The sequence below is a fragment of the Procambarus clarkii genome, chromosome 23, assembly GCF_040958095.1.
Source record: "Procambarus clarkii isolate CNS0578487 chromosome 23, FALCON_Pclarkii_2.0, whole genome shotgun sequence".
Classification (NCBI taxonomy): Eukaryota; Metazoa; Arthropoda; class Malacostraca; order Decapoda; family Cambaridae; genus Procambarus; species Procambarus clarkii.
In genome coordinates this window covers 10,062,199-10,078,140 of record NC_091172.1, presented here as the reverse complement: position 1 = coordinate 10,078,140, position 15,942 = coordinate 10,062,199, and the positions used below count along the sequence as shown (strand labels likewise).

The 15,942-nt window shown below is 40.4% G+C and overlaps 1 protein-coding gene across 3 annotated transcripts in view; it reads right to left on the bottom strand.

The window, feature by feature from the left end:
- Positions 1-15,942, bottom strand: part of LOC123764064 (START domain-containing protein 10) — a 103,953-nt gene that overhangs the window by 54,110 nt on the left and 33,901 nt on the right. For all 3 annotated transcript variants that reach the window (XM_045751561.2, XM_045751560.2, XM_045751559.2), the window contains one exon: positions 6,100-6,240. In XM_045751561.2, the coding sequence (XP_045607517.1) occupies positions 6,100-6,240 (141 nt within the window). The remainder of the gene's footprint in view (positions 1-6,099; positions 6,241-15,942) is intronic.

The window sequence follows — 15,942 nt, the reverse complement described above, 5'->3', positions numbered from 1 at the left end:
CCACTCTATTTGCGAAGGTGAATTTTCTTATATTTCTTCGGCATCTGTGTTTAGCTAGTTTAAATCTATGACCTCTTGTTCTTGAAGTTCCAGGTCTCAGGAAGTCTTCCCTGTCGATTTTGTCAATTCCTGTTACTATTTTGTATGTAGTGATCATATCACCTCTTTTTCTTCTGTCTTCTAGTTTTGGCATATTTAATGCTTCTAACCTCTCCTCGTAGCTCTTGCCCTTCAGTTCTGGGAGCCACTTAGTAGCATGTCTTTGCACCTTTTCCAGTTTGTTGATGTGCTTCTTAAGATATGGGCACCACACAACAGCTGCATATTCTAGCTTTGGCCTAACAAAAGTCATGAACAATTTCTTTAGTATATCGCCATCCATGTATTTAAATGCAATTCTGAAGTTAGAAAGCATAGCATAGGCTCCTTGCACAATATTCTTTATGTGGTCCTCAGGTGATAGTTTTCTATCTAGAACCACTCCTAGATCTCTTTCTTTATCAGAATTCTTTAAAGATTTCTCACATAATATATAGGTTGTGTGGGGTCTATGTTCTCCTATTCCACATTCCATAACATGACATATATTAACATTAAATTCCATTTGCCAAGTGGTGCTCCATATACTTATTTTGTCCAGGTCTTTTTGAAGGGCATGACAGTCATCTAAATTTCTTATCCTTCCTATTATCTTAGCATCATCAGCAAACATGTTCATATAATTCTGTATACCAACTGGTAGATCATTTATGTACACAATAAACATCACTGGTGCAAGAACTGAACCCTGTGGTACTCCACTTGTGACATTTCTCCATTCTGATACATTGCCTCTGATTACTGCCCTCATTTTTCTATCAGTCAGAAAATTTTTCATCCATGATAGAAGCTTACCTGTCACCCCTCCAATATTTTCCAGTTTCCAGAACAACCTCTTATGTGGAACTCTGTCGAAAGCCTTTTTTAGGTCCAGATAGATGCAGTCAACCCAACCATCTCTTTCCTGTAATATCTCTGTGGCTCGATCATAGAAACTGAGTAAATTCGATACACAGGATCTTCCAGATCGAAAACCATACTGTTTGTCTGATATTATATCATTTCTCTCTAGGTGTTCTACCCATTTAGTTTTGATTAGTTTTTCCAATACTTTCACTATTACACTTGTTAATGATACAGGTCTATAATTGAGGGGGTCTTCCCTGCTGCCACTTTTGTAGATTGGATTGTAGATTGGATGTAGATTTTGTAGTGTGTGTGTGTGTGTGTGTGTGTGTGTGTGTGTGTGTGTGTGTGTGTGTGTGTGTGTGTGTGTGTGTGTGTGTGTGTGTGTGTGTGTGTATATATATATATATATATATATATATATATATATATATATATATGTCGTACCTAGTAGCCAGAACTCACTTCTCAGCCTACTATGCAAGGCCCGATTTGCCTAATAAGCCAAATTTTACTAAATTAATATATTTTCTCTAATTTTTTTCTTATGAAATGATAAAGCTACCCATTTCATTATGTATGAGGTCAATTTTTTTTTATTGGTGTTAAAATTAACGTAGATATATGACCGAACCTAACCAACCCTACCTAACCTAACCTATCCTATATTTATAGGTTAGGTTAGGTTAGGTAGCCGAAAACGTTAGGTTAGGTTAGGTTAGGTAGGTTAGGTAGACGAAAAAATATTAATTCATGAAAACTAGGCTTATTAGGCAAATCGGGCCTTGCATAGTAGGCTGAGAAGTGAGTTCTGGCTACTAGGTACGACATATATATATATATATATATATATATATATATATATATGTCGTACCTAGTAGCCAGAACTCACTTCTCAGCCTACTATGCAAGGCCCGATTTGCCTAATAAGCCAAGTTTTTATGAATTAATGTTTTTTCGTCAACCTAACCTACCTAACCTAACCTAGCTTTTTTTGGCTACCTAACCTAACCTTACCTATATATATAGGTTAGGTTAGGTTAGGTAGGGTTGGTTAGGTTCGGTCATATATCTACGTTAATTTTAACTCCAATAAAAAAATTGACCTCATACATAGTGAAAAGGGTAGCTTTATCATTTCATAAGAAAAAAATTATAGTAAATATATTAATTCAGGAAAACTTGGCTTATTAGGCAAATCGGGCCTTGAATAGTAGGCTGAGAAGTGAGTTCTGGCTACTAGGTACGACATATATATATATATATATACACACACAGGCATACCTCAGTTTAAGAGTTTAATTGGTTCCTGGAGATGCCTCGTATTCCGAAAACTCGCATTCCGAAGCTAATTTCCCCATAAGAAATAAAGGGAAATGAATTAATCCGTTCCTGACTACCCCAAAAACCCCACATCAAACTAAATTTTTATACCTAATTCATCTAAATAAACCTACAAAACTATGTTCAAGTTATTACTTACCTTGCTGTTGAATGCTGTAGGCGTATGGAAGATGGTGAGGAGGTGGGAGGAAGAGAGGAGTTACTGTTTGGAAGGGAAGTCCCCTTCCATTATCACATCAGGCAGTGAGGACTTCACTGGTATGCACACTCTGGCACATTTTGCCTGCATACCACTAGGACTTGCTTGTTTTACTAAGAATTTATCTAATGACACTTGTTTTTCCCTACATTTTAACACTTGTCTGTAGTAAGACATCACATTGTCATTTAAAAGGTCAATGCAACGGCCTGCTACAGCTTTATCTGGGTGAGTTTTTTCAACAAAACTTTGCAGTTCTTCCCATACTTCACACATTTTCTTAATCAAGAAGGGACATCCTCTACTGCCTCTACTCACAGCTATTTTCTTAGGTTGAACCTTACCAATGGCTTTCTTGAGACCCATGGCAAGATATATAATGACAACTTTTATGCTTAAATGGCCAAAAAAACGATAAAAAACTGTAAATCCTTGTGAAGAATTCAGGTGGGATAGTCACTGGACACGAGACACTGGTAAACTGAGGCGCGATCGCCATGCCACCACGCGCCAGTCGGCCTGTACACGTATCAACAAACTCGTGTCCCGAGGTAACCCTCGCCTTCCGAGACATATTTTTGGAGTAAATCCTGCTCGTCTTCCGAAAAACTCGCATACAGGGACACTCGCATTCCGAGGTACCACTGTATATATATATATATATATATATATATATATATATATATATATATATATATATATATATATATATATATATTAGGGTAATAACACCACAAACAGTATTGTTGGGGGTGAAATTTTAGTGTGTCTGACCTTGAATGTGCGAGGGAGACAGCCGCCAGCTGACTGTGTGTAGCGACATCTCTTAGTGCCTGAACTAACTATATCAGCTTAGTTGTACAGTTGTGGTGAACAAAACATGTAGATATTTATATATAATGTTTGTATATAGTGAATAAAAGCAAAAACAGTATGGTGGGAGGAGAATGTGGGCGAGTGAGGTGTTGAGGGAGTGAGTGGCAGCGAGTGGCTGGCTGGTGTGTGGCGGTTACTCCTCGTTGCTTTTTGACTCATATTACCAACTTACTGGTTCGTTATGGTGAACAAAATATGCACATACTGTACTTACATATAACCTGTGTATATAGTGTAATAACCGACAAAGTATTTGTTCACTGTTTGACGAACGTAATAATTGAATCAACAATATGCACACCATAATTTTGAGTATAGCGATGATTCACATATTTTATTATATGAATATATCACACTACACACCATTGAATAATATTACAGCAAAAAAACTACAAAAAATAAATCAGAGACATTGAAATAATTAGGTAATTATCTCTGTGGCCACTCCTGCCTGACAGCTAGGGGAGGAGCAGACCGCCTGGGATGCACGCTGAGTCAGCGCCTGTTTTTTACCAGACTTCCCCGCCCTATAGCGGGCAATATATGCCACTTACGATTTTTTTATTATTTTTCTCATGATCAGAGAACACAAATTAACAGGTTTAGAAGAAAAAATATATATTTTTTTTGGTATGCGCCTGTGGGTGACAAATGCTAACTAGCCCTGAGCAACACAAGGGTTAAAGAAGAAAATAAAGTAGCCGTCACAACTGCAAGAAAAATGACAGGTTGGATAACAAGAAGCTTTCACACTAGAGATGCTATACCAATGATGATACTTTTCAAGATGCTAGTGCTCTCTAGAGTGGAATACTGCTGCACAATGATAGCCCCTTTTAAAGCTGGAGAAGTTGCTGACCTGGAGAGTGTGCAGAGATCGTTTACTGCTAGAATCCACTCGGTAAAACATCTAAACGACTGGGACCGATTAAAGAGCGTAAATCTTTATTCTCTTGAGCGCAGGCGGGAGAGATACATAATAACTTACACATGGAAAATAGTAGAGGGGCTGGTCCCAAACCTGCACACAGAAATAACAGCACATGAGACCAGAAGGCATGGCAGGATGTGCACAATACCCCCCGTTGAAGAGCAGAGGTGCAACAGATACTCTGAGAGAGAACTCTATCAACATCAGAGGCCCGAGACTGTTCAACACGCTTCTGCTACACATAAGGGGCATAACTGGCTGACCCCTCACAGTGTTCAAGAGAGAACTTGACAAACACCTCCAAAAGATTCCTGATCAACCAGGCTGTGACTCATACGTCAGGCTGCGAGCAGCCGCGTCCAACAACCCGGTTGACTAGTCCAGCAACGAGGAGGTCTGGTTGACGACCGGGCCGTGGGGTCACTGAGCTCCGAAATCACCTCGAGGTAACCTCAAGGTAACCTCAAGGTAACCAAGGTGAAGTCACTGATGGCACCATGGATGAACTTGGGTCACATTTCATACACGGATAACTACTATTCAAGTTCCTTGCTAGCTAGGTTCTTGATTGAAAATAGAACTGGAATGGTTGGCACAGTAAAGCCAAAAAGAAGGGAAATGCCAGTGTTTGAAAATAAACTTGGTTGGTGTTGGTGACTGCGACCTAAGAAAATGTGATCAAATACTCTCAGTTAGGTGGAAAGACAAGAGAGAAGTGAATTTGCTGACAACCGTTCATGACGGTACAATGGTGAACAGTGGCAAGGTGAACCGAGTAACGCAAGATCCAGTATATAAGCCAGATTGTGTTCTTGACTATAATATCAACATGCGTTTGGTTGATAAATCTGACATGATGGTGGGCACTGTTGAGTGTGTGCGGAAAACATTAAAGTGGACGAAAAAAGTGTTTGCTTTTTAATATTGTTGACATGAGCATGCTGAACTGCTACATTACGTATCTGGTGAAAAATGGACGTAAACCAAGTTTCCGTTCGTTTGCTTTTACACTTGCGACACAGTTACTAGCAAAGTTTGGCAAAGATGTTCCTGGCATACAAAGACCCATCATGAACCCAGTGTTGCAGCATGCTGCTACACCCAGGTTTGCTTACATTGAGGGCTTTCAAGCACACAGACTAAAACATTTGCCACCAGCTGGAAAACGTGCACTAGGCTAACGTGATTGCTTAGTTTGTAGATCAACAAAAAGGAGAGATCAGAAATGAAAACAGGTGCAAACATGGTGTGAAGCATGTGCAGTCCCATTGTGTGCTGTCGACTGCTTCAACAACTACCACTCTCTCCAAGACTTCTAAATGTGCAATATTAGTGCAAAAACCTGTAAATATAATAATGAACAATGTGAATACATATTATATTGGCGTAATGGAAAACATTTGTGAGCGCATGTGTATTCTAGATGAATACAACATTTATTGCCATTGACCATGATGTACCATATGCAACAATTAGTGAATAATATTAGCGGTAATACGCCTAGACACTGTAAATAATGCCGCGAAATTAAATTTGTGGTAACTATGGCTGCTTGAAAACCGCGCGCGACGCCTCCGGGACGCACCTTGCATGACCGATCATGCAGGGTGTGACATCATTGCCCATATTGTTGGCTCAATTAAGCCACTGGTAAGTACAATTAATTTTTTTTTATTTTTCTCGTGGTCGGGGAACACAACTTAACAGGTTAGGAAGAATTTTTTTTTCGGTATGCACCTGTGAGTGACAAGGGCTAATTAGCCCTGAGCAACAGAAGGGTTAAAATATGTTGAATATATTATACCTTTATCATTTGAAATGTTGAATTCTTTGTGGGTCTGGTGAAAACTTTTGTCGGTGGGTGATCATATGCCAGATTCCATCCATCATGACAATCACAAAGATGTTTTAGTCGCTCAAAATCTCGATCTTCTGCTACTCGTACCTAAGGAAAGAAAACTTGCTTAAAACAAGACATGGTAAGATTGAAATGATGAGGGCATTACAAATGGTACACACAAGTCACATAACCCAGAATATGATCAGATTCATGCAATGAGCATAGTGTGTATAATGACTTCATGAAGTGTAAGCTATATAGATTAGTGCAATTAAAATAAAATGGTGTAATGAGCAAAGGATCAGGTTGGTGTAATAAGTAAAGACTAGTGTAAAGAGTACAAGCTTGTGTAAAGAGTACAAGCTTGTGTAAAGAGTACAAGCTTGTGTAAAGAGTACAAGCTTGTGTAAAGAGTACAAGCTTGTGTAAAGAGTACTAGCTAGTGTAAAGTGACCAAGCTAGTGTAAAGAGTACAGGCTAGTGTAAAGAGTACAGGCTAGTGTAAAGAGTACAGGCTAGTGTAAAGAGTACAGGCTAGTGTAAAGAGTACAGGCTAGTGTAAAGCGTACAAGCTTGTGTAAAGAGTACAAGCTTGTGTAGAGTACAAGCTTGCGTAAAGAGTACAAGCTTGCATAAAGAGTACAAGCTAGTGTAAAGCGTACATGCTTGTGTAAAGCGTACAAGCTTGTGAAAAGAGTACAAGCTTGTGTAAAGAGTACAAGCTTGTGTAAAGAGTACAAGCTTGTGTAAAGAGTACAAGCTTGTGTAGAGTACAAGCTTGTGAAAAGAGTACAAGCTTGTGTAAAGAGTACAAGCTTGCATAAAGAGTACAAGCTAGTGTAAAGCGTACATGCTTGTGTAAAGCGTACAAGCTTGTGAAAAGAGTACAAGCTTGTGTAAAGAGTACAAGCTTGTAAAAATGGATCTAAGTTATATAAACCACTGCTAATGTTCAAATTACATTCTTTTGTAATCTGTATTAAAACAGATTCAATTATGTTTCTATTATAAGTGATTTTACAATTCGTTATTGAAGAAGCCATCTTCCAATCAATTTGGTGAGCATTTTCTGACAAATAAACAAACAAAGCATTAGATAATTGGCCTTGTCTTACAGAGTATTTATGTTGCAAAATTCTGCATTTCAAATCTTTAGATGTTTGCCTGACATAGAACCTATTACAATCTTTATAAGGTATTTTGTAAATGACACAATTATCACTACGAGGGCTGTTTCTAACTAAAAGTTTACCAACAGTATTTTCATAGCTAAACAATACATGTATATCAAAAAGTTTCAAGGCCTTGACCATATTTTCAAACCCAGAGAAATATGGTAAACATAACACATTCTTTGGGCGAATTTTTTCACTGCATATTTTATTATAATATGTACGACGTGCTTTGCTATGGCAAACTTCCAAAAAACTGAATGGATAACAAAGCTCGAGACCAATGGAATCAATATTCTTAAACTCTTCATCTAAGAATTCTGGACTCACAACCCAAAGAGCTCTTAGATACATTGAAGAAAAAATTGATTTTTTCACATTGTATCTATGCCCTGAGAAATAATGAACATAAGATAAATTATTCATAGGTTTTCTGCAGACACTAAACTTTAGTTTGAATAAGTACATGAATAAGTATGAATTCATATTCATACCCTATGAATAAGTACATCTAGGAATGGCAAACATGTATCAATTTCAGTCTCCATAGTAAATTTTATGGAGGTGACTTGATCATTAAGTTTGGCTACAAATTCGTCTGTGTTTACATCTGTAGGCCATATACACATATATTTCCGTAGAAGTTCATACTGTATGTATATGTCACATATGTTCATATGTCACAAATGTATATGTTCATATGTCACATATATAGAAGTTCACAAACAGGACACCTTAGATGTCCTGTTTGCGAACTTCTACACGAGTACCATCGAGCAGAAGGTCTTAGTTGACATGGACCTGAAACCTGCCATATACTGCAGGTATGTTGATGACATTTTTACACAGGTACCCGATGTCAGACATCTGCAGCAGCTGAAGGAGGCATTTGAGCGGAATTCTGTGTTGAGTTTCACTTACGAGATGGAGAAGGATGGGGAAGCTGCCCTTTCTAGATGTAACAGTCACGGAAAGGAGTGGAAACTTCGACACTGCAGTCTACACTAAGGAAACAAACATAGGAATGTGCCTCAATGCCAATAGTGACTGCCCAGACAGGTACAGGAGGAGTGTTGTCAACGCTTACGTCGACCGTGCTCTCAGCCACAGCTCAGGATGGAAGCAAATCGATGAAGAATTCTGTAGGGTAAGGCAGGTCCTAGTCAATAACGGTTTCTCTAATGATTTTGTTGACATCATACAGGTATAAAGAAAGGTGAAACTCCCTGCAACCTCTGAAGAGTCAATTAACACAACACATGTACCCCCGATTAGACTATTTTACAAGAACTTCTTTTCGACAGCTCATAAAACGGAGGAAAGGGTCCTGAAAGATATTGTTGATAGGAACGTTATCCCTACAGACAAAAATCAGAAAATACAATTGACAATTTACTATAAAATCAAAATAACAGCCAACCTACTCATAAAAAACTCTCCAGACACATAGCAGAACGCCTTAAAGGAAACCAACTTCGTCTATGCCTTCAAATGCCCACTTGGGGACTGTAAGCCCCAAAGAACTCAGTATATAGGCAAGACAACAACGTCTCTTTCTAGGCGACTAACAATGCATAAGCAACAGGGAGCCATCAAGGAACACGTAATCTCTTCTCACAACCAGACCATCACCAGAGAAATCTTAACAAACAACACAGAAATCATCGATAGGTACGGCGATAGCAGGCGGCTTGACATCAGCGAGGCACTACACATCAAAAAGTCAACACCAGCAATCAACAGCCAATTAATGCACAACTATATTCTACCTACTTCCAAAACTGTTGTAACATATCACCTCACCCAAAATGTGGGTATAAAATGAAAGCTGTTTAAAATCATAGCATAGTAGAACTCTGTTAGTGTTTGCAGGTTATAGTTGTGTGTGTGTAAACTAAAGTCTTTGAAAATGTAATAAGTTATTATGAAACGCGTTCAAGTGTCGCGTCAGACTAGAAATAAAAATGAATTTTGGAGAAGTGATTTTTCAATTACCATCAACAGTGAAAAGAAACATGAGAAATATTGAGAAAATTCGTGTTAGAATTATTGATCTTATTTTTTCGGTCATATTTAATAATATATGTCTACAGGAAAGACTGCTACCAAAATATACTAATAAATAAATAAATTATATTATATTATATTATATTATATATATATATATATATATATATATATATATATATATATATATATATATATATATATATATATATATATATATATATATATATAATAATATTACTATAAATATTTAGATTAACACCTAGCTGTGTTGAGATTATCCCGTGTTCCCTGCCAAATGTCAGTAGGTGCGACTGGTGCATGCATATGATATACTGGTGCATTTAATGACATATATACAGTACTTGATGAATATAACTGGCATATGATTTATATAACTTGGATATCTATACACGTATACTGTGACATATTGAGTTAGAACACTGTTCATGAAATATCTTGTTAAGAAAACTCAACGGTATAGAGTGGAATTCATTACAGACAGTTTATTACCAGCTTTTTTCTTGACACATTGCAAAGATATTCATGACTGTAACTGAAATATATGTACTCACCTAGTTGTGAGTACATGTGTTTCATGTGCTGTGTATGATGATAAAACATTCAGAAAACTTTGTCATACAGGATTATTGGAACAAAAGCCATATTGTTCCAACCCCAGTCATCAAGAAATGTGTCTCGCGACAGCTTGCTTCGACTTCTAAGGTGCCTTTATTTTGAAAATAATGATAATGTGGTTCCAAATGATTGACTGGGGAAAGTGTTCAGCAAAGTGAAAGGAAAGCTCAAAGATTTCTATGTACCAGATATGAATGTAGTGATTGACAAATTGCTAGTTCTTTTCAAGGGATGTCTTCCCTTGAAAAGAAGTGGGAGAGGAAGAAGGCCCTAATGCTGCTGGTGTCTACTCTACTCCTGTTCATCTTGTCCTCTCCAATACTTTGGTGAAACTGGCCATACACAATGACAGACTTAAAGAACACAAAAGAAGTATTAAGTCTGCAGACACTAACAATGCTCTCTTCTGTTATGTTAGGGATTCTAATCATCCTATTGATTGGTCTTCCTCCAAAATAATCTTTCCTGCCTCTACTCTACACAGACGCTGTCTTGTTGAATCGGCTCTAATACACAACATACCCAACATTAACTTGAGTCCTGGCTTTGTTGCTGTTGACCCTTCCCTTTCACAGCATATACTCAAATGCTCTAAACTTTCTAACAAACGTGACCTAATATAAGCTTACCCTTCCATTTATCTTTCTTTAATCTTTCCTTCTTTTTTCTTTCAATTATTTTCTCTTACGATCCCTTGCTTATTCCTATTACTATCCCCTTCTTATTCCTATTGCTATCCCCTTCTTATTCCTATCACTATCCCCTTCTTATTGGGTTGGTATAAATAGCAGCTGCCTCGTATGGGCCAATAGGCCTTCTTCAGTTTCCTTTGTTCTTATGTTCTTATTCCTATTACTATCCCCTTTCTTACACCTTTCCTTTCGTACATTTTGCCTTGCTTTTTCTTCCTCTAAGATTTTCTTCTCCTCACCTCTCTCTCTTGCCTATTTATTGCCTCCCCTCCTTCTTTCATCGCATTTTTTACGGGCTCACCATAGCCCATGCTACATGAACACTTCGTTCTGAATAGCTAAATCTAAAACAACATTCCCTCATCACAATCGACTTGAGAATGATCCAGGACGGACCGAAACATCGTCATCATCCCTTCACTTTCTAGTGTGTGGTTTGGTCAACATATTTCAGACACGTTATTGTGACTCCTCGTCTGCAAGGGTATTTCTTACAGGGCATCTTGGGAAGGTCACCCGAGTGCATGCAGCCCCACATACAAAGAACACCTGGCCACCACACCACACACACACACTGCTGGTACAGCCACACAGAGCAAAATGCGGTATAGGAAAGGGAAGCCAGAGGCGACATCTGGCCACCATGCACATTAGTCGAGAACTTAAGGAGTGAGCTGTCGGCTCACACCAAGTGAGGAAGAGGTGGGAAGCTCTAACAAGTGTATAGGATACCACTATACAGTATCCACTCAATTTAACGGCCTCTTTTATACTGATCTGCCGGTAATGATGACCAGTTTGGGAGACCGGTATCTGGCGCCTTGTATATTGGTCTGGCGGTCGATACTACCGACGGTCGGTATTGGGTTTGTTGTGGCATCGGCGTCCCCTCACATGCCGACCTCGATCATCCAGAGTCACATATTACATATTACATTCGTTGCCTCCGCCGGCAACGAATGCTCTACAAGCCATGCTGCACCCACCGATGCTGAATTCCAATCAACAAGTCATGGAGCATCCTCGGGCAATGAATGCTCTACAAGCCATGTTGCACCCGCCGATGTTGAATTCCCATCAACAAGTCATGGAGCATCCGCCAGCTTCGAATGCTCTACAAGCCATGTTGCACCTGCCGATGTTGAATTCCCATCGACAAGTCGTGACAAGTCATCCAATAACGATATAAAATATGATTGAAAGGCATATAAATTAGTGTAAAAAGTGTTGATAGAGTACAGTATTGAAATGTTAATGATTAATTAAGCCTTGACCAAAAGATACTGTACAGTGTAAATATACAGTAGAAATAATTTTCAATAGTGAAGTAGAATTAGAACTCATGTGAATTAGTAGTAATCCTAGCTGTTGTGTGAAGTGAGTGCCTGAAAATAAGTGTACATACTGTATGTACCCTGTATACAATATAAACAATATAAAACAAGTGCTGCAGAGGATGACATAATCTTCACAGCTTTGTAATCTTCAGCTTCATTAAAATAAGTCAATTTACCAATTTTATTATAGTATTACAACATATTAATTGTTTTTTTTTTCAACAAAAGCTACATATTAGTCTCTGCAAATGTATATTCTATCATTAGCAGAGAAAAGGTGAGCTCAAAATATTTTGTCTTGGCTAGCTCTCAGTGACAAGACTCGATCACCATTGTTATGGCCTGGCCGTCACAGCCTGTGTCATAACATTAAAAATACATTACCTGCACTGTTCAGGGTAAAACAAAACACATCTCTAAAATTTTATTGAGAAAATATTAACAATCACTGATTGATACATGAAATATTTTGCAATACAAGGGAATGAACCAATTTTTTCCCACCCATCTGGACTTGATCAGAGCGTGCTCACACATCATCCATGCAGCAGGCAACAACCGGCTTAACTGTCGGCGTGGCACTAAATTGGAATGCAATTACACAGTGAACTTTATTTAATTTTAGTTATACAGTATAAAATATATCCTACCTGAATGTTACTTGAAAAATTACCCGACCTGACTTAACTTCGGAAATAACGGAGCTCCAGAAATAACGACCAGGGTACAGCCCCATATAAGCCGTTAAATTGAGTGGATATTGTAGTAGGATGAGGTGTTGCTTGCTTGTTTTCTTTTTGGGCGAGTTATTTTGCTTGGTTTGGACGTAGGTTGCAATTTACACCAGCTTGAGGTTTATATTATTTCGCCTATCTTTCTGGGTGCCCTCCCTGGTCGAAGGCAAGTGACATACTGTACTCTAAAAGTAGAGTACTCATAGGTCATTGCTCCCTGCACCTCTCTGAGGAGACTAGGTTCTGGCTCATGGATCCTGGTAGGCATAAAGAATTCCCATGGACTGATGACCCCAAACTAATATTGCACATGTCGGCTTGGATATCTTCAGGGAGCCAACGGGGCTTTTCACAAAAATAGCAATCAGACAGGCTGCAATTTACTATTAAACCACCATCGGGGATAGAAGGTAGAAGATGCAATGAAGGGAACTTTGCTAATTCTATCACTTTATGGTCAACTAACCCATTTAATACCTTGAAGAGGATTAAAAAAAAAAAAAGTGTTGAATGTAATGAAATGCCATTTTCTGGGAGAGACTCCAGAGGCTCCTCGGAGCTATCCACTATCCAAGCTGATATGAATGTATTAGACCCCTGGCATCAGTCAAGCGAATGGAGTTCTTGGGCCTACCAGGGACCACGAGCCAGAACCTGGCCCACTCAGAGAGGCACGAGGAGCAATGGCCTATGGAAACCCCCCATGTGGTTGGAAGCATTCTGTCTGCCATCGACCAGGTCAGGCCCCCAGAAAAGTAGGCACCCTAAAACAATCTATCTGATTAAAATATTCTACTAAAAGCCGAACTGTTGGACAGAACTGCCCCACACGAAAAATGAGTAAAGGAGCACAACGTCATAACTGTCACTGCTCCGTTGTTCGTGCAGCTCCCCCCTCCCCAGGAGGGAGAAGGGGGAGCCCCAGATCCCCACGCTGGCTATCCACACCTTCAGTGTCAAATTCAGTGGCTGGATGTCAAAAAAAAAAAAAACACAAAAACTGAGGACCGGAAGGAGGGAGGGTTGCCGGAAAGCCTCCGGGTCTCACCCTGAAAATGGCGTTTCATTACATTCAACGCTGGTTCTCTGGGGAGAGCCCCTTCGGCTTCCCAGAGCTACTTATCCAAAGATAAAAACAAGAGGAACTTACCCGGGAGGCGGTCGTCACTTGCTTCTCAAGTCGAAGTCGAGACAAATGGTTACAACCGCAGACCCAATGTGACACATGCCTGACTAGGACCAAGAACACTGACTAGGTAGCGAGCGGCCAGGACCCTGTTTAAAAAAAAATTGTGCCCCCCCCCCAAAGAAAAAAACTCCCAAAAACCCTGTGGCCAAATGTCAGCCCAAGACATGTTACCGAAGTCGGCAGCCAACACAACACACTCCTGGCCGGCCTGGTGAGCACAGGTCACAAAGCCCCAGCCAAGCGACGACACGCCTGTGAACACATTGAGCGAGGGGCTCAGGTAGGCGCCAAGGCATTGAACCCCAAAACACTGAGAGAAAGCCGGTGATGCAGCAGCCATCATAAGGCAACCGGAGGCCGGCCTCAGCGATCGCGAGAGAGGCGGAAGGAACATCTCCAAAGGAACTAGAACAGCCGACAAAGCCAAACCCAGCCCAGTGGGTACACCATCACTGCAAAGATCAGACTCCCACACAAACCCTCGAGCAACTGCTTCACGACTCGGGAGCCCCCCCCCCCCCCAGAAACAGGCGAAGGCGGGACTGCAGACGTAGCAGAGCAGCCAGAGGGAGAAATAAGGAAGCGGTCCGGGAGTCTTATACAAGAATTCAACCAAGACCGAACCTGAGAGGGAACCAGATGGGACTTCTGCCTGTTCACCAGGAACCCGAACCCGGCGAGCTGGGAAAAATCCTAGCGAGCAGACATGCAGACTGGCTGGGAGCCAGTCCCAATGAGGAGGCAATGGTAGGGGAAGGCTCGCGCTGTTTGCTCACACCTGGTCCCACGATTTGTGGGCTTTTTTGGTCGTTTCTTGCAATTTGTGATTGCTTTGGGTCACTCCTCCTCCTTTGAGGGGTTTGGGACTGGCAGAGCAGGCCCTCTTCTCCTGTGCTCTGTCGGGTCATCTTAGAGTGGGTTCGCTTGGACGTGGTCAAAACGTCCTCTTTCTTCAAGTGTGTTTCCCGCCTGTTTCCGGTTCCAAAACGGGACTGTGCGGACCTGCGGTTCATTCTGGACTTGTCCTGTCTGAACCCTTGGGTCTATTGGCCCTTCTTTTGGATGACTACTCTGTTCCAAGTCCGGCTTCTTTTGGAGCCGGGCGCTTGGATGTGTCCCTGGACCTCCGGGACGCATATTGGCTTGTCCCGATTCATCCGGGATTTAGGGACGGCTCGATTTTGTTGTGGAGCGTCAAGGTTACCGCTTTCGTTGCCTTCCATTCGGCTTGAATCTGGCCCCTCGCACTTTCACATGCTTTACCCGGGTTGTGGTTTCCTGTCTGTGTCTTAGGGGGTTAGGGTTCTAGCCTACCTCAACCTGCTGGCATGCAAGACGAGATGCAAAGAACAGAGATACCGCCTCCCATGGGATCGATGCAAACAGCTTCAACAGAGCAGCGAATGCCCGCACTGCTGAGACCAGCGCACCGGACCCAGGATCGGCCCCGAGCGCCTCCACATCCTCAAGCTGGTCCGAAAACAGCTCAAGAAGGGAAAAGCAACGCAAAACCAAAACCAAATGACTGAAGGCAAATGGCAGACAGAATGCATCCAACCACACAGGGGGTTCTACAGGCCATTGCTTTTCGTGCCTCTCTGAGGGGGGCCAGGTTCTGGCTCGTGGTCCCCGGTAGGCCTAAGAACTCCATTTGTTTGACCGATGCCAGTGTCTAAAACACTCATATCAGCCCGAATAGCAGATAGCTCCGGGGAGCAGAAGGGGCTTCTCCCAGAAAACTTACCAAAATGTAAAAATGTAAAACCTTACCAAATAAATATATTTACAATACTTCATAATTAACCCTTAAACTGCTCAGTATAAGAGGGCATAATTCGAAAAAATATTTGAATTATGTAACAATTACTTAAAAATTTTAAACAAATCTCCAACTTATTGGCTTCAGCATCATGAAATTTTCATCAAAATATTTTTAGAAATTTATTTTAGACGAATATTTAAAAAAAAAAACATTTTGTTGATAAGGAGAACAGCTCATATTAACTGGAACTGATGGATAATGCAATAAAAAAAAAG